Source organism: Prionailurus bengalensis, chromosome C1 (assembly GCF_016509475.1).
Source record: "Prionailurus bengalensis isolate Pbe53 chromosome C1, Fcat_Pben_1.1_paternal_pri, whole genome shotgun sequence".
Taxonomy (NCBI): Eukaryota; Metazoa; Chordata; class Mammalia; order Carnivora; family Felidae; genus Prionailurus; species Prionailurus bengalensis.
In genome coordinates this window covers 71933622-71951751 of record NC_057345.1, presented here as the reverse complement: position 1 = coordinate 71951751, position 18130 = coordinate 71933622, and the positions used below count along the sequence as shown (strand labels likewise).

At 40.3% G+C, this 18130-nt stretch overlaps 1 protein-coding gene across 2 annotated transcripts in view; it reads right to left on the bottom strand.

Moving 5' to 3' along the window:
- DNAI3 (dynein axonemal intermediate chain 3) overlaps nt 1-18130 on the bottom strand; it is an 82860-nt gene that overhangs the window by 38844 nt on the left and 25886 nt on the right. For both annotated transcript variants that reach the window (XM_043575462.1, XM_043575461.1), the window contains exons 8-13: nt 15194-15310; nt 8888-9078; nt 7801-7925; nt 5576-5665; nt 3706-3792; nt 2711-2839 (exon numbers count right to left, since the gene is read on the bottom strand). In XM_043575462.1, the coding sequence (XP_043431397.1) occupies nt 2711-2839; nt 3706-3792; nt 5576-5665; nt 7801-7925; nt 8888-9078; nt 15194-15310 (739 nt within the window). The remainder of the gene's footprint in view (nt 1-2710; nt 2840-3705; nt 3793-5575; nt 5666-7800; nt 7926-8887; nt 9079-15193; nt 15311-18130) is intronic.

The following is an 18130-nucleotide window of genomic DNA, read 5'->3' as shown; positions in this document are numbered from 1 at the left end:
GCAATCTATGAAAGTGCTGCTCTTGAATCCATAGGGAAACATGACTTTCCCTGGTTCCCTACTTTCCTGATGAGCAAAAAGTAAACAAAGGCAGGGGCTCTAACAGCAAATAAGCAGTGAGAGTAGGGGTGGGAGGAGGGAGACAGGTGCTGTATTGCTGCGGCCAGTAGACGGCACAGGAATTAAGACCCTGGAAAGCTGGCTGAGGCCACCACGCTCTGAACCCTCTCAGGTTCCCAACTGCTGCCAACTTCTACTCAGATCTGATAAGCAACCCAGAGTCTGTGCGCCTCTCCCTCTGCTGAACCTTCGCTGCGGTATGAAGTACAGGGCGAGAGCCCAGAAGCGTGCTCGCCTGGGCTTTTATGTTTTAATGATTTTAAAAACAGCAACAACATAGTATAATATTATAGACATTTGGAAAGTAGGTTTTAAAATCAAATATAATTCTAACCTATATTCTTTTCCAGTCTCTTTTCATGAATACATTTTGACACAGTTTGTTAAGATGTGCATATAATTTTGTATCTTGAGGCACGAGTTGGATTATTTCTTTTTTAAAAAAATATTTTTAATGTTTCTTTATTTTTGAGAGAGAGAGAGAGAGAGGGACAGAGCATGAGTGGGAGAGAGGCAAAGAGAGAGGGAGACACAGAATGTGAAGAAGGCTCCAGGCTTGGAGCTGTCAGCACAGAGCCTGATGCGGGGCTGGAACCCACGAACCATGAGATCATGACCTGAGCCGAAGTTGGACACTTAACCGACTGAGCCACCCAGGCGCCCCTGAGTTGGATTATTTCTTATGAATATGAATTCCCACAATTTGAATTACTGTTCAAAACGTTGAAAATTTGGATGATTTAAGAACCACATTGACTAATTGTATTCCAAAAGTTTTATGTTGGAACCAGCAATGTTAGAGTTTACTGGTTTCACCATTGCATCCTTTAAAATTTTTTTTTTAAACGTTTATTTTTGAGACAGAGAGAGACAGAGCATGAACGGGGGAGGGTCAGAGAGAGAGAGAGGGAGACACAGAATCGGAAACAGGATCCAGGCTCTGAGCAGTCAGCACAGAGCCCGATGCGGGACTCGAACTCATGAACCGTAAGATCATGACCTGAGCTGAAGTCGGACGCTTAACCGACTGAGCCATCCAGGCGCCCCTCACCATTGCATCCTTTTTAACACAGGGTATTATTATTTATTAAATTTATTATTTATTATTTATTACTTATTAAATTTTTATTGAAAAAATAAATAGGTCCAGAATAGTATATTATTGTTGCTTTATGATTAATTTCTTTGATATTAAAAAGCCTGAACGATTTTCGTGTTTATCTACTAATTGTATATAGTTAGTATACAGTATATTGTATATAGTTATATTGTATAGTATACAGTATATATTTTATTTACTGGAAATTTTGTATTTACCATATTTGAGACCAATATTTTCCATTTTGTTGTTTGCTTTTTATTTTTTAATTTAGAAATTTACACGTGTATGTTTTGAATTTCTTTCAACATTAATTAGCTTAGAAAACTGTCCTCGATCTAGAAATATGCTATTCTATGATATTCTGTTTTGATGTATTACATTTTTCCTGTGATTTGCTATTTTTATTTAACTTTATAATCATCTGAATTAATTTGTATATATGGTGTGAGCTGAAATGAAGTTGGGGCCGAGAGTTCCTTCCATTACCATATGTTAAACTTCTATAGGTAATAGAAACTATCTGGGCTGTTTGTTTTGGTCCATTATGAGTCTTAAAAGTATTGTTTGTTTGCATAATCCATTTGAATACATTGAAAGGCGAATTGCCTTTTATAACTTTACTTTCTCATCATATGCTTTGATATTCTGAAAGTACACGGGAGACCCTCAGGGTCTCCGAGGGAGACATCTGGGGAGCTTACCAGTTTCCAAATTCACTGACACCAGACTTGGTGAGTCAGGTATAGAACTACGAAACCAAACTGCACTGCGGATGCTGGGCAGTCAGCTGGACTCACTCACTGCATGACCAGTTCTCACCTACCAGTTCAAAGGTGCCTTGGCAAAATAGCACATTATTATATGTCACAGCGCTTCAGAGTCGCCTGCTCCAACTAGCTGAAATCACCACTTATTTTTTTATTAAAAATTTTTTTTTAATGTTTATTTATATTTGAGAGAGACAGACAGACAGACAGAGCTTGAGCAGGGGAGGCGCAGAGAGCCAGAGACAGAATCCGAAGCAGGCTCCAGGCTCCAAGCTGTCAGCACAAGAGCCCGACAAGGGGCTCAAACTCACAAACGGTGAGATCATGACCTGAGCCGAACTCGGATGCCCAACTGACTGAGCCACCCAGAGGCCCCTGAAATCATGACTTTTAAACCCACAAAGGCTAAGGGTATAAAATATTTGCACTCTATTTTTACATATCAAACTCTTATCTTCTCCACTATTGTAGTATATCAATGTTGACACCATCTACATCGTTCAGTGGTTTATAAACCATTGAAGTTGAAACTTTGGCCTTATTCTGATCTCCAAGTCAGGTATTGGCCACGCAACACTGACACAACCATTTGACGCCTGCTTCCCAGTTATTTCATGATTTGAATGTAAGTGAATTGTTGACTTGAATAAAATCTTTGAATGAAGATCTTCCGAGAATGTACAATCCAGCAGGAGAGAATTATGAAACCATCCAGACTCACCTCAAATGTGTCAGACAGCCAGTGTATATCTGTAATTACTTTCTTATGACCATTTTCTATTGAGGAGACTGCGCAGTGTCTGATATACATCGCTTCTTTATTACTGTCTGGTTCAAGGAGAAACATGGGCTGGAAAAACGTCAAGAGAACGTTACGTGCTGCTTTCACAGAGCTGATGAGTGAATTCATACTTTACTAGTTATTCCATCTACAACTAGTTAACTTGGAGAAATACTAGTTCAGAGAAAAACATAAATTAGTGTTTCTGCATATCCTATATTAAGGTAATAAGATTATGTACTTTCCCTTCAGCTTAATCTAAGCTTTCAAACTTAACAAGAATTATTGACCCACCCCCTACAGAATCAGTGAGATCCCATTTCCGAAGGAGTGTTTCGTGCACGCACAGAAGGCCACGTCCCGCCGTGTCTTGGTGAGAGGACTGTTGCTGCTCAGGCTGAAGAGCTGGGGTAGAGCTGTGCAATATGGTGGGTCCATACTGTGTAGGGAGCCGAGGAATCTTTCCTCAACCCTCTTGGCAGCATCCACAGCTTCGCAAAATCACAGGATATTATTATCAGAAAGACTGTAACCCCTTCGTTTCACACATGAGAAAATCAATGCTTGCTGGGGTGAGAGGGCCTGTCCGAACTCACAGGACTATCGTCCGGAGCCTATATGCACGGCCCTTCTGTCCCGTGCTCTCTCCACGACATCATTGTAGGCAAGTCACCTGGTCCCTTTATTTTATTTGACAACAAAAATAACCTACCATCCTCAGATAAACCATGAGACTTGTTTTACTGACTTCTTAAACAAGGGCCTACATAAAGGTGATTCAGAACATGTCCACAAACAGATGTGAAGGCGTGGGAAATAATACTTTTTCCTCCCGCTCTGTTGAGACTTTGTTTAGCTTGGCAGTTCTGTTATGTGCTTTTTGATGAACTCCTGAATCGGAAAAACTTGTGAGGGAAAAGTTCTAAAAAGCTAACCTTGAGCGTGGCTTTTTTACTTCTGCTACCTCCTGTCTTGATGTTTTCTATGCGATCTGCATGTGCAGTAATATCCCACAGGACAATCTAAAACAGAAGTAAATGTTATTACAACATATTTCCAGGAAATAGCTAATTGGGTTTTAAAGATTTTTTAAGACCTATTGGTATTGGCATACAATCCGATAAATCAATGACCCTGAAGGATAATCAAATTTAGCCTCTATCCTTAGTAAGTCAGCAACTTTTAATAGGGAAAAGAATGTTTTCTCCTCTAAAAAGTATTTTTAGCACTTTGATTTTGGTGCTTCTGCTTGTGTTAATAAAGGCTAGTAGTTTTTTTTTTTTTAACTCCAAGATGAACGGTATGTAATTTCCTCTGCTTTGGGAAGACTTCTTCCTCTGTCTTTGGGAAAGTGCTGTAATTGTGGGGAGAGATGCTTTACCTGTTCTTCAGAAGCACAGATACCCAATTGTCCAAAAAGGCTAGAAAATGATGATTTCTACTTAATTGGATATTCTAGCCAACTCCAAATTTGCGTATACACGGTTCATCATTTTTGGAAAAATGAGAATAAACTGGAATGTGCAACACTAAATTAGAATAATTTTCAATGATTAAAAGTCATTTCAACACACTAAAATGTTAAAATGTCAGGATTACAGAATTGCAGGTTATTTTATTTTCATCATTTGCTTTTCTAAAATATTCTCTTTTTAAAAAGTTTTTATTTATTTCTTTAATCTCTATAATCTCTACACCCAACCCGGGACTCAAACTCACAATCCTGAGATCAGGAGTCCAGTACTCTTCTGACTGAGCCAGCCAGGCGCCCCTTTTCTAAAATATTCTTAAACAAAGTCCTATCACCTTCATAATGAGCAACTGAAAGCATTTCAGGATTTACAGGGCTCTGGGTCATCATTCCGACCACCAATTATTGTTGAACAAAACTGAGGGGGAAATTTTATTTTCCGGTTGTTTTGGTTTTGGATAAATGGTCATGGATGTTGTAGACATTTAAATTTTCAATCACAAGGAAGTTTTCCTAGCCGCACAACAGAAGACCATATGCCCTTAATGGTCACACTCACTGGGTCACAGTGAATTTAAATTATGATCATAAAACAACTTTAAGATTATTGTTTTGCTTTATTAGAGAAACAGGCAATTGGAAGACAGGATCTAAATTTCACATAACTTAGATAACTTGAAAGGAAAAGAAGAGAGGCTCCTAGGTGTCTCAGTCAGTTAAGTGTAGGACTTCAGCTCAGGTCACGATCCTATGGTTCATGAGTTTGAGCCCTGCGTCAGGCTCTCTGCTGTCAGCACGGAGCCCGCTCCAGATCCTCAGTCCCCCTCTCTCTCTGCTCCTCTCCCCGCTCCTCTCTCTCAAACAATAAATTAAAATATTTTTTAAAGAAAGGAAAAGAAGAAAAAAGCAAATATGGTATCAAATTATACATATGTCAGTTCAGTAATAAATATATGTTTTTCCAGTGAATTTCTGTTCAAATTCTGGACCAGTGCCTGACTGCTATCACCAGGGAAATGTTAGAAGAGGACTCGTAACCAAGAGGTATTAATATTAGCTTGTGTTTTTGGTCTTCTGTGGAATCTTGTACGACGTTCAGTTCTATTCCAACAATACAAACAGATTTGACCCGATTTTGTTGCAGTTATAAGTAGATTATCCGGGACACTGAAAGCCCTGATACCATGTCTAACACATCTGTATACCCCAGTTTTTGGCACAATATTGGCATGCTTTCCTTCTGCTAAATTGGCTCCTTATGTTTTTTTTTTTTTTTAAAACCTACCAATATTATCTTAATTAACAAATAGCTGGGGAAAAAAATCCATAAATACCTGCCCATTTATGCAGCCTCCAGCAATGATATTAGGGTCACTCGGACAGAACTTGAAGCAGAAGATGTCATCTGGGCTCTCCAGCATTAACTAAAGTAAACCCCCCAAATTCAAGACAGAGTGAGAAAACCTATTAAGATCATAGTGAGAAAATAATATTGAGACAATCAAAAGTTGAATTTTATAGCTATCTATAAGAAATGTGGACATAGAGTCTATTCCCAGAATCCTACCTCTGGATGGGAAACTGCTTTTGCTATAAATTGTATTGTGCATGTTGGCTACGTGTATGAGAGAGCTATATTCTCAAGGGGCCCAGGTCTTCCCTTCCTCCACCTTCCATGGGTCATTGCTGGGAGATGTTTTAACTTTTTTATAAAGAAAAAGACTAAGCTTAGTGTTTCTGAGAAGTATGAAGGTAAGCTCTGTGAGGACAAGATATTTGTCTGTTTTGTTCCCCGCTGTCTAGCTGGCCTGGCACAGAGTGAGCACTGAAAAAGAAAATTCGTTGAATGAGAAAAAAAAAAGGTGTTGGCCACTGATAATAGTTCAAATTTTAAAATAATACCAAACACAGAAGGTGAACAAACTCAAGTGCCTGGAGGGTAAGAAGGAGGCCCTGTAAGGAATAGGTATATTAAATCTCTTTGGCACCTGTGTTAATATGTTACCACCAAGCAAAATCCTTGCATGGTTACTGTTCTTCTTTAAACAAAACCATCAGAAATATGGGGCCCTGGGGTGCCTGGGTGGCTCAGTCAGTTGAGTGTCCAACTTCTGCTCAGGTCATGATCTTGCAGTTCGTGAGTTCGAGCCCCATGTCAGGCTCCGTGCTGACAGCTCAGAGCCTGGAGCCTGCTTTGGATTCTGTGTCTTCCTCTCTCTACCCTTTCCCTGCTCATGCTCTGTCTCTGTCTCTCAAAAATGAATAAATGTTAAAAAATTTTTTTAATAAAAAAGTAAAAAAAAGAAAGAAGGGGCCCAGAGGCCATTGGTTTGCCACCCCTGAGCTAAAGGTTTCAGACTGGAATTGGAGCTAATCATCTTTGTTTATTTGACACTCTGTGGATTCTAGAGAAAACTCTACTTCCAAAATAAATTAAAAAAAAATTCTCCTATAGTTTTGATAGAACAAAACAAAAGAAATCATTTGTATTATTTCTTTAATAATTTGCTTGTTTTTTAAAAAGCTAGTCTTTAAAATAGAGGAAAAGGTCCTTCTTTCCTCCTTTTTGCCTGAAAGTTCAGCCACACTTCCACATTGTGGACTGGTGAGTAATTCTACTCCACTAGAAAATGTTAGAAAACCCCAGTGAGAGAATGGCATCATTTTTGTGGTAAGTAGGCTGACAAGAAAGAACCAGGGATCTGCTATTTTGACCTCAAGGTCTATAATAATTAAAGTATCCCAATCTATTATAGTAAAACTGCCTGAATTCAGATGAATTAGGGAAGAAGGAAGGGAGGAAGGCTAGGTTTTATTAGGGAAAGACTTAGTTATATAATACTTTATAGAAACAAAATATTATATTTAAGTACATTAAAAAAAAACTTAATCTAACACTATAAAGCACCCTAAATAAAACTGTTTTTGAGCAGATGACAGAAACAGAACCCTGTGGGGCAAACCCAGGCCTCAGCCTTATTTGGGTTGATTTGTGCGTTTGGTTTGGTTTTAGTTGAACTATTTAAAAGTTGGGAGATTTCACTCAAAATTTCTGATCTGGATTCCTTTGACAAGTTCAACACCTGGCAACAAGAGAGCTGAAGAGTCGCTGTGCCCACAGATGGGCTGTACGCTTTCTGGGGCCATGGTCCCCACCCCCGCCCCGCCCCCCTGTGTTTCCCACACAGGTGTCTGTACTCATTACCATCACCTACTGGTGATCCTCGGAACTGAGGAAATTCATGTGAAATTAACATTTATTTGCATTTGAACAAATAGTGTTTAAAGGAAGCCCATAAAAGAGTTTGCTTTTTAAGAATGGTTTAACGTTCCTCTTAAAATCTTTTTTGAAAATAACATACTGATTTGTTCAATAAACTGACTGTAAACTTTAGTCTTGCTCAAATTGATGACAAATTCTGAATCGAAGAAAGCCTAACTTCATAAGGGCTTACCATATTAAGTAACTATAAAGTAATTTGCAATTAAAACCGCTAAAGATAAACGTGAACATAGTATTTGATATTTTTAGACTATGTGGGCAACTTTCCTCAATTACCTGAGGATGTATGGGATCGGAGAAACTCCAGAAAAGAATTAGTGATGGCTGCAGCAATAATTTACCAGAAAAGTGGACTCTGTCTTCAAGGGAGAGTCTTACAGCCACTGACACAGCTATTAACCCTGATTGAGACACAATTAGAAGTTAAAACCTGCAGCAACTGTACATGGAGAGGTGTTTGTAGGTTTTATTGCTCTACATGGTCACTATTCATTTCCACTTTGATGAAACAAATATATTCAATAAGAGACCAAGAGTCTCTTTGAGCTCTACTGTGTAATACGGCGCCAGTAGCCACATGTTGCTAATTTAGCACTTGAAAGGTGGTCAGTCCAAATTGAGATGTACTGTTAGTGTAAACAGTAAACTTCAAAGATTTAGTAAGAAAAAAATTTTTTTGTGAGAAAAAGGCCAATGTGGGGGAGGGGAAGAGGAAAAAAGAGGGAAAGGACATTTTTCTCTGCTTAGTTGCATTTGCACATGAGGCTACCCCCCCTTGGCTGCTGAGTGATTTAAAGGAGGTGTGTTTGGGGTGCCTGGGTGGTTCAGTTGGTTCAGCAACCTACTTTGTAGCTCAGGTCATGATCTCAAGGTTCGTGAGTTCAAGCCCCACATCGACTGGCTGCTGTCAGTGCAGAGCGGGCTTTGGATCCTCTGCCCCGCCCTCTCTGTCCCTCCCCTGTTTGCACTCTCTCAAAAATAAGTAAACATAAAAAAAAATAACAAAGGAGGTGTGTTTCCTTTCTTGCCCTGTAATCAGAGAGGAAGAGTATCAGGAGGAATGGAGCTAGCCTTGGGAGTCCCAAGAGGCTGAGGCAAATCCAGATTCAGCATTTCACCAGCTGGGTGACCTGAGACAGTCACTTCCCTGGCGTGAGCTTGGTTCTGTCCTTGTAGAGGCCACAGTGAGGTGCTGGGAGAACACAGGACTGCAGGATGCCAAGAAAGATCCCGGCAGGTGCACTCAGCAATTGGAAGTTGTCTTACTGAAACTGAGATACTTAGGTAGTGTGTAATTTTACATATAAAAGCAAAAGACTTTCCTTGCCCTCACCAAAGAGAGCCACAGTCACGGTCATCTCACCATAGATAGTTGGATGCCATGAGATGGAAGTGACCATATTCTCTGTTAGGTTATGAAGGTCGGTAAAGGACTGGTACTCTTTCAGGTGGGTATCAGTTTTGTCTCCAAAGGTGCCTTCTTCTTCTGCCAGGCACTTCCAGTCATCAATAAATGTGTTCATGATTTCATTTTGCTGCAGGGCTATTTCAACACTATTTTGTTAGGACAAAACACACACACACACAAGATGTTGGATTATAGTATTCAATGATAGGTCTTTCGGCAGCTCCTCCTACTTCATTCATACGGAAAAAAACCAAAATATCCTCAATTATACTTGGTAACTAATGATTACCCCCATGTGAAATATGTGACTTAAGAGAAAGAAACCTCCTGTCTGTGTGTTACTCAAAACTTCTAGTGCCAGGATGTTGTTGGCTGATGGTCTGGAACACCTTCGCCATCTGCAGACGCTTCCCAGCCAAGGCTGTGCTCTCCCGGGCCAATGACTGAGCTGACAGCTGCAGGGACACCGTGCCTGCCAAGCTCTGCTTCCTGCAGGACTTCTCCAACAGGCTGGTTCCCTCTGGAGCTTCCTGCCGGGGTGGACTGCGACTTTGCTGAAGCTTTATTTGCCCAATCCTGCTAACTTTATTTATTATTACTTTTTTAAGTTTATTTGTTTTTGAGAGAGAGAGACAGACAGACCGTGAGCAGGGGAGGGGCAGAGGGAGACAGAAACCAAAGCAGGCTCCCGGCTCTGAGCTGTCAGCACAGAGCCCGATGTGGGACTCGAACCCACGAACCTCGAGATCATGACCCGAGCTGAAGTCAGACACTTAACCAACTGAGCCACCCAGGGGCCCAACCAATCCTGCTAACTTAAAAATTTTTTTTTTTTGTTTTTTACACAGTGGGACCCTCAGTAAACCTCTGTTTTACACTCGGTCTCATTTGCTTCCTGAAAAACCCAAACTGACAGAAAATGCCATTTTCTTAGCCATGTTTGGTACCAAATGATCATATGTACTAATTTGTATACAAATATATTATTAGGATTTTATATATATATTTAGGATTATACATTAATCAGGATTATAATATATACATATCGTATATATATTGTACATATATTGTACACATATATATAATGTATATAAAATGTAAAACAAGTAAGATTCTCAAGGGAAGCTTTGGAATTTAGAAGTATGCTGTATGTGCATCTGTGGTGGTGGTTTTAGTTATCACAAAGTCCTGGAGGCACGAATGTGTTTTATTCCATTGCTAAACCCGCAATACAGGAGACAAGCCCTAAAATGAAGACCTATCCTGCTAACAATGCTAATATTGACCCTTTAAGAACATTCTGAATACCAGGCTCATATTTTTTTTTTTTCAATGTTTATTCGAACTGTGAGATCATGAGCTGAACCCAAACTGGAGGCTTAACTGACTGAGCCACCCAGGCGCCTTTAGGCCCATCTTTTAATAGCCTAGGGCCCTGGCTTGACAGGCTCCTGTCTTAAAAGTTATGATAGGAGCTCCCAAGTTGGTGAAGGCAAGAAAGTGCCGGGAGGTTGGCAGGCCCCCCCTCCCCCCCTCCCACCCCTGATAACTTGTCCTATGCAGCTCTTCCATTTGGCTGCTCCTGAGTCGCATCCTTTACGATAAACTGGTGATGGTAAGTGAAGCGCTTTCCTGAGTTAGATGAGTCATTCTGGAGAAGTATCAAACTCATTATAGCTGGCTGGTCAGAACTATGTGTAGCACTCCTGGGACTTGAGATTGGCAGGCTGGTGAGACTAAGCCCCTTAACTTGGGGAGACTGCACTAACTCCAGAGAGTGTCTGAGAGTTCGAGAGTTGGTGTTGGAAAAGATACCATGTATTTGGTGTTGGGGGAAAATAAAACCCTTGTTCGGGGCCAGAGGTGGTGTCAGGAAGAACCCTAGAGTCCCATTTTCCTACTTCTTCACATGTTTAGTGACTTTACATATTTAACGAAACTGGACATTATAAATGATGTGTTGTAGAGACTCTGGGTTCTCTTTTGTTCCTCTGAAAAGTGGAGTTTGTTCTATAATGTGGTTAACGTGGCTGGACTCAAACTCTAAATTCTGTGCTCTCTGTGTAGAATAGTAGCTGAAATCTCTGCTTAATTTTTCAGCTTCTAGATGCTGGTAGTTCCTTCTGGACTCTCCTGGGGTTTCCCCTAAAAATGAGTGTGTTAGTCTGCAGCCTAGGATCTTGTTAGACTTTTTGTGTGGAACTGGGGTCTCAGCTTGTCTGAGGCTACCACCGTTCCATGACTTCCCCCTGACCATTTGGTTATTCTGTCACCAACAGACCTGTATAAGCCTACGGGTTTCTGTCACTTGAGCCTCCTGTGGATTAGGCAATACTTAAAGAAAAAACACTGCAAATGTGCACATCTTATCCTTCTCCCCTCCAGTTTCTGCTTACTTTAGGTCACTCTCTTGAGCCTTCAAATAGTTGTGTGTGTGTGTTTCTGTGTAACTCTTGTTTTCTAGATCTTATAATTATTTTCTGTGAGTTTGACCAACTTATTCCACCATTACTTAGTCACTTGTTTTTTTATTTTTTAATTTTTTTAACGTTTATTTATTTTTGAGACAGAGAGAGACAGAGCATGAATGGGGGAGGGTCAGAGAGAGAGGGAGACACAGAATCGGAAGCAGGCTCCAGGCTCTGAGCCATCAGCCCAGAGCCCGATGCGGGGCTCGAACTCGCGTACCACGAGATCGTGACCTGAGCTGAAGTCGGACGCTTAACCAACTGAGCCACCCAGGCGCCCCTACTCACTTGTTTATAATATGAAACTGAGGTATGTTCTTGAAAGAAGTAGTATTATAAACAAACAAAAAACGAAACCAAAAAATAGTTACTATAAGTTTCTGTCATGTTTATTGCTCCTGCATATGCTTAGGTTTGAAAACCCAGCTCATTCACATGACCCCTGGGACTCCCACAATTAGAATGCCACCAGAGGTTTTACCCTAATGACTGATAGTCCAAATAGCTTGTTTTTTTAGTAGGTGTGGTAAGCTGAAAGAGTGGCTCTTGATTATGAATGTTCCAAAATAAGAAAAAAAAAAACCCTTCTGGGGTGCCTGGGTGGCTCAGTGGGTTAAGTGTCCAACTTCAACTCAGGTCATGATCTCGCAGTTCGGGAGTTCAAGCTTCATGTTGGGCTCTGTGCTGACAGCTCGGAGCCTGGAGCCTGCTTCGGATTCTGTGTCTCCTTCTCTCTGACCCTCCCTTGCTCACGCTCTGTCTCCCTCTCAAAAATAAAAAATAAACACTAAAAAAAAAGAAAGAAAATCCCCTCCTTTATTTAGACAATTAAATATAAACTCTAAATATTATAATAGATTCTCCTAAAAATGTAATTAAGCAGGATAACCATTTAATACCCCTGCCGTTAAGAATTAACACTACTGTTCACTGCTTAATTGAATACTCTTGGTTAAACTCATCTTCCCAATGATGCTACCGGCATCATCATGATCACCTGGAGTTTGCTGAAAGTGCAGTCACAGACACCACCTTGAATTTACAGAGTCAGAGCCTGCAGTCTAACAAGATCCTCAGGTGATTCATATACGCATTAACGTTGAAACACCCTAGGTAGGGTAGGTTCACAGCCTGGAGCTTCAAGTAGAAGCGTTTGTTAGCACCTTCAAACTCTTGGGTTTGGTTTTGTTTTTTGTTTTTTGTTTTTTTCTCTGTTTCATCCTGAATGAGAAAGGAATTTCCAAGAGAGGAGCTACAAGCAGGGGCCTTTGCTCTGGCTTCCTGATTCTTCCCTCTTAGCTCAAGTTAGGAAGTAATTCACAAGGGAGAAGTGAAGACAGCATCTTTTCTCTGGTTTCGTTTTTTTGATTTCCCTGCACCCCAGTACGTGGTTTCTGAGGGTGATGCGGTGAAGGCTGGCAAAACCGTAGTCTGAGTTAAAGCCTGTAAGTACTTTTCTTTTAAAGGGTTTCTCTCTCCCCTCGCCCCCACCCCCAAATGAGCTGTTTCCCAGTTGCTTGAGAATTCTTCTGTCTCCTTTCTTATCATTTCTTTCTTTTGCAAGATACTGTTTCCCTCAGGTTTGTTATGAGTAAAATTCAGAAAGAACTCATTTCTAAAAGGGCACTCTTCCCAGAACAAAACCAGGCTTATATTAGCCTTTAAAAAACTGAATAAACCTTAAACAGTTTTAGAGTGGGAAACCTGACAGTGATATATGTACATGGGTTTATTTATTCTTGACCAGGACTACTGTAATTCCTATAGCCAATTTTCCTCTTTTTTCTCATGGTTCCGGCTTCTCCTTCCCACATCTCAGGGAGGGAATTAGGAAGCTGTTCACTATCCCTCTCTAAGCATGGCAACCGAAATAAAAGAATAAAGGGTCTAAAGATAATGCACAATGTCGATAATTGAGAATTGGCTATAGCCCACTTATACCCTTGAGATGGATTGTACATAGACTTCTCATTTTTAATATTCTTAGCGGGAAAAATTTTAATCACTAAAATTTGAAACGGGGAAAGAGAGACCTTAGGTTTTCTTGTGTGTTTCTCATTGTCCCATAGGGAAAGTACAGCATGCTTCCCATAAATGAATGAGTGGCAAATAGTTAATGCACTCTGTTCTTTTGTTTTTGTTGTTTTGTAGCTGAGCAGAAATACATTTAACTATGTTGCTAGACAAGAAAAGGAGGCTTACTTCAAAGTCAGGCATAGCCGCACCTGATTTTCATTTCCCCTCATCAAGCAGCAGAGTCCACAAAACAGCAACCCCCTTTTAAAAGTATTGAGCCCCTGGCAATTTCGGGAGGTTTCATGGAATTATGCCTGTAGTGTGTCCCCCTAGCCTTGCCATGAGATATACAGGATGTAATTCTACCAGTTTTTCTGTATCTTTAATATCTTCTCCAGAGACCTGCAAGAACTGAAATTCTGTGAGGAGAAACTGTGTTCGTGCCTCTGGGTTTCTGGCTCTTTGTTAAAAGGCATTGTATTTGCTTCGCTGTCCTCAGCTTTGATTCCATAGTCCTGGTGGCTGGCACAATGACACAGCAGGCAAGCCAGCTAAAGTGTATGACGAGTTAGCAAGGGACAGTCTGTCCAACAGCTGTTAGTCGTTAGGCATTGATGGAACATCTCTCTTTCTCTCTTTGCTCCACCTTTTAACAAACTTCACAAGAAGCCTTGACCCAGAGTAAACATAGCTATACATATATATTTTGTCTAGTTTAATGCACTCTCTTTGCATCATTGGGGAATTTTTGAACCAAACTCCCCCTAGACACAGGACACAATTTTTGAGAGTTGTTGGAATTTTCAGGACATTTAAACAGTGGGAAAATTAATGCTGTTTTCTTAAAAATGAAAAAGAAAAACATGGGCTGTGTATGAACTTGACCAACAAATTTTTAATTTTGGAAAGAAACGGAAACCAACCTACAGGGTACCACTGGCAGACCTGTCCACCACTGGTTCCGCTTCTCTGAACTCCAATATTGACCTGAGAACTTGTCAAGCTCTTTCTCTGATTTAGAAATCCCAGGTTCCTAGTAACTGTGTGTGTGTGTGGGGAGGGGCTTTCTGAAGACACCTCTCTCAGATCCACTAAGAGTGGAATCAACGCAGGAATTAGGGGTGAGGAATAAGATGTACAAGGGTACATCTGAATCGACTTCAGGTTATTAACAAAGATCAGCATCGTCATGTATATGTATATGTATCGTCAATATATGTCTCCTCATCTTTGTAATCATACACAAGTAAATGAAGCAAAGAAGGGGAGTAAGGAGGAGAGAAAAAAGACTTAAATAAAAGAACCATGGTATGGGGTGCCTGGGTGGCTCAGTCGGTTGAGTGTCTGACTTCAGCTCAGGTCATGATCTCGTGGTTTGTAGGTTCAAGCCCTGTGTTGGGCTCCGTGCTGACAGCTCACAGCTGGAGCCTGCTTCAGATTCTGTGTCTCCCTCTCTCTCTGCCCCTCCCCTGCTCATGCTCTGTCTCTCTTTCAAAACTAAACATTGAAAAAAAAAAAAAACTATGGTAAATAAATAATTGTTAATTTGCTGTTAGGAAAACATCCCCACACACCCAACTGTATACATCTCCCAGGTCCACACTGGTGACAATAGAAAGGAAGGAAAGACTGAGGATTTGTCATATGCCCATGCATATCTGATAACTTCATATTTTCTATTGAGACACCATGTATGGAGTTGCTTTTAAGACCTATCACTATAAGTACACATACACATTTTATGTTTTATTTTAAAATTTTAAGATACAATTTTTACCTTATAGATGCATTATTAAGAAAGTCAATCAAAGACTTGGATTGTCCGAATATCTCTTTTTCCTCCTCTGAAAATTCTCTTGGATAATATTGTGTACTGGCATTTTTGGGATATGCCCTAATACATTAAAAGATGATAGAATACCAAAAATTAGATCAAAGAAAAGTAAATATAGGTTGTGACATGTCAAAGGTTTCTTCTGTGACAATAATAAGATACTATTTTATATTTAAATTCTACATATTGAACTTTTTCTTTATCATAGACAGTGGATATTGACTGCCTTTTTGAAATACTTTGAATATTTATGTATTTGTTTCCAACATAATCAAGAAGTGTTTATTTTTTAAAATCTTTATTTAGATATTTTTAACTTATGGAAAAGTTGTAAGAAGTCCCAAACACTCTTCACCCAGATTCATCAGTTAACAATTTGCCACATTTGTTTATCATTCTCTCCCTATTTGGTTCATTAGATCAGTGTTTCTTAACCAGTACAGTCCTACCCCACCCCCACCCCATGGGAACATTTGGTCACATCCAGGAACATTTTTGGTTGTCACAACTGGGATGTGCTACCTGCATATAGTGGGTAGAATCCAGAGATGCTGTTTAATACCCTACAATGCACAAGACAGCCTCCCACAAAAGAGATTTATCCAGCCCAAAATGTCAGTAGTGTTTGAGACTCAGAAATTCTGCTCTAAATATACAAAACTAGAAACAATTTGCATTCCAGCAATGATGGTGACATGATCTTCCTCCAGTCTGCCCTCAGTGCTCACCTCCACCCTTGAACATATCATGCTGTTGCATTTGGGCACTGGCAGTCTCGCCCACTAGAGTGATCTTTCGGTATGGGGTTATAGAAAGGTCGGATGGTACAGTCATTGAGAGTGTGCACTCTGGTGATAGGCTGCCTGGTTTTGAAGCTTGGGTTTATCACTTACAAGCTTTGTGACCCTGAGCTAATTATTTAACCTCTCTGTGTCTGTTTATTCATCTCTACATGAAACTTTTAAAGTACATAGCACATAGAAGCATTGTAAATTGAATGTGTTAATACATGCAAAGTTTTTAAAATAGTGCCTAGCACATTTTAAGTGTCGAAAAAAGCATTAGGTTATATTTAATCTGTGTTGAACAAATGTCAGTGAAACATCTCTGTGAGAGTAATCAAACAAGGAATAAAGAGAGTTTTGCTTATGTTGAATAAATCATTTTTTCCCCTCCTAGTTAGCTCAGTATCAGTAGCAGAAGGCAGAGTGATAGAAAGAAAGAATGTTGGTATTGGAGCCAGAGAGACTTGGGTTCATATCTTAGCTTCACCTTTTTTAATTTAAGTTTATTTATTTGTTTTGAGAGAGAGAGAGTGTGTGTGTGTGTGTGTGTGTGAGAGAGAGGGAGAGAGAGAGAGAGAAAGGGAAAGAGAGACATAGCGCAAGCAGGGGAAGGGCAGAGAGAGGAGAGAGAATCCCAAGCAGGTTCCAGCATTCAGCGCAGAGCCCCATTTGGGGCTCAATCCCACTGGGATCATGACCTGAACTGAAGTCAAGAGTTGGACACTAAACAGATTGAGCCACCCAGGTGACCCTTAGCTTCACCTTTTCATTTCTAGCACATATTAGTATCTTCTGGATAGGATTAAGTAAGAAATTTTATGGCACCTGTTGATCTCAGCAAAGAGGCACCCTAAGAGTCGCTCTTACTTTAACATGTGATTTGTTTTGTTATTTCTCAGCAGATCTGTTTGTGACTGCTTCAGATTTAAATTATGTCCCAAACATTGAACTTTCATTTCTCACCTCACTTTGCCTTGGCTTCTTTATTTGTAAAATGGGGATAGTGCCTACTTTAGAGGGCAGCTGTGAGAACTCAGTTGCTGTATGCCAAGCACTTAGAAGAATACCCAGAACACTGTGAACATTTGCTTTCACTGTCATTCCTCTTTGAACCTCACCATTGACCTTTTTTTACTTCTATCACAATCCTTTATCTCATCCTCTCCACCCCAAACTAGCTACCCTTCCTCATTTCCTGATCTTCCTAAGGAGAACCAGCATTCTCCCAGCCACCTAAACTGAACATTTTGATTCTTTTTTTTTTTTTTTCATCTTATTGGTCAAGACCTTCCCTTACTTCTCATTTATTTACTCCATCTGTATCACTATAGCTGTTTGCTTGTATCAGTCTACATTCAGTGAGCGCCTGCTAAGTCTCAAGTCCTATGATGGGGTTCCTGTTGTTGGAAGTTCACTGTCCTTTTCTGAGTCTGCCTCCTGAGTCTACCTCGGCTGACTCATTCTTGTCACTTTTCTGTTCCCTGGCAGAAACATAGAAGTCTCTGGCTGGCTTGGCTTAGCGTATCACCACTCTCCTTCCTGTCTCGCCCCCACATCTTGGTATTTATGAATCTCTGGTGTCCTAATTCTCTGCCCAGACTTGACTACTGATCCTGTCTTTATTTTTACCTCCTTTAATTCTGACCTGTCTCTTCACCTGACTGCCTTGTTTCTGGCCCATTTCTTATTCAGACCCCTGGGATCTATGTATATGTGCCCTGACTTTACCAGTGCATTTTTATGGCTTCTGACTTGGTTTATATAAATTTGAAAAGTGTGTTTTTTAGTTCACTCTACACTCCTGATTCCTGATTCTCCTGGTCATATATTTCATATAGGATTTCAGCATATTTCACAGCTCTCCTCTTAACACTGAACTCGTCAGGCATCTGTTCTGTACATTCTTCTTTAACTTGATCCATCTCTTCCCCCTTCTTCCATTCCCTGTTTCCCTCCATCTGATAAATGGGTTTTGGGAAATGTCCTAGGAGTTGAGGATGTGGAAATAAATAAATAAATCGGACAAAGTTCCTGTCTCATGGAGCTTGAATTTTAAGGCAGGGGCAGGAGGGAAGGTGAGAGAAGAATGACAATG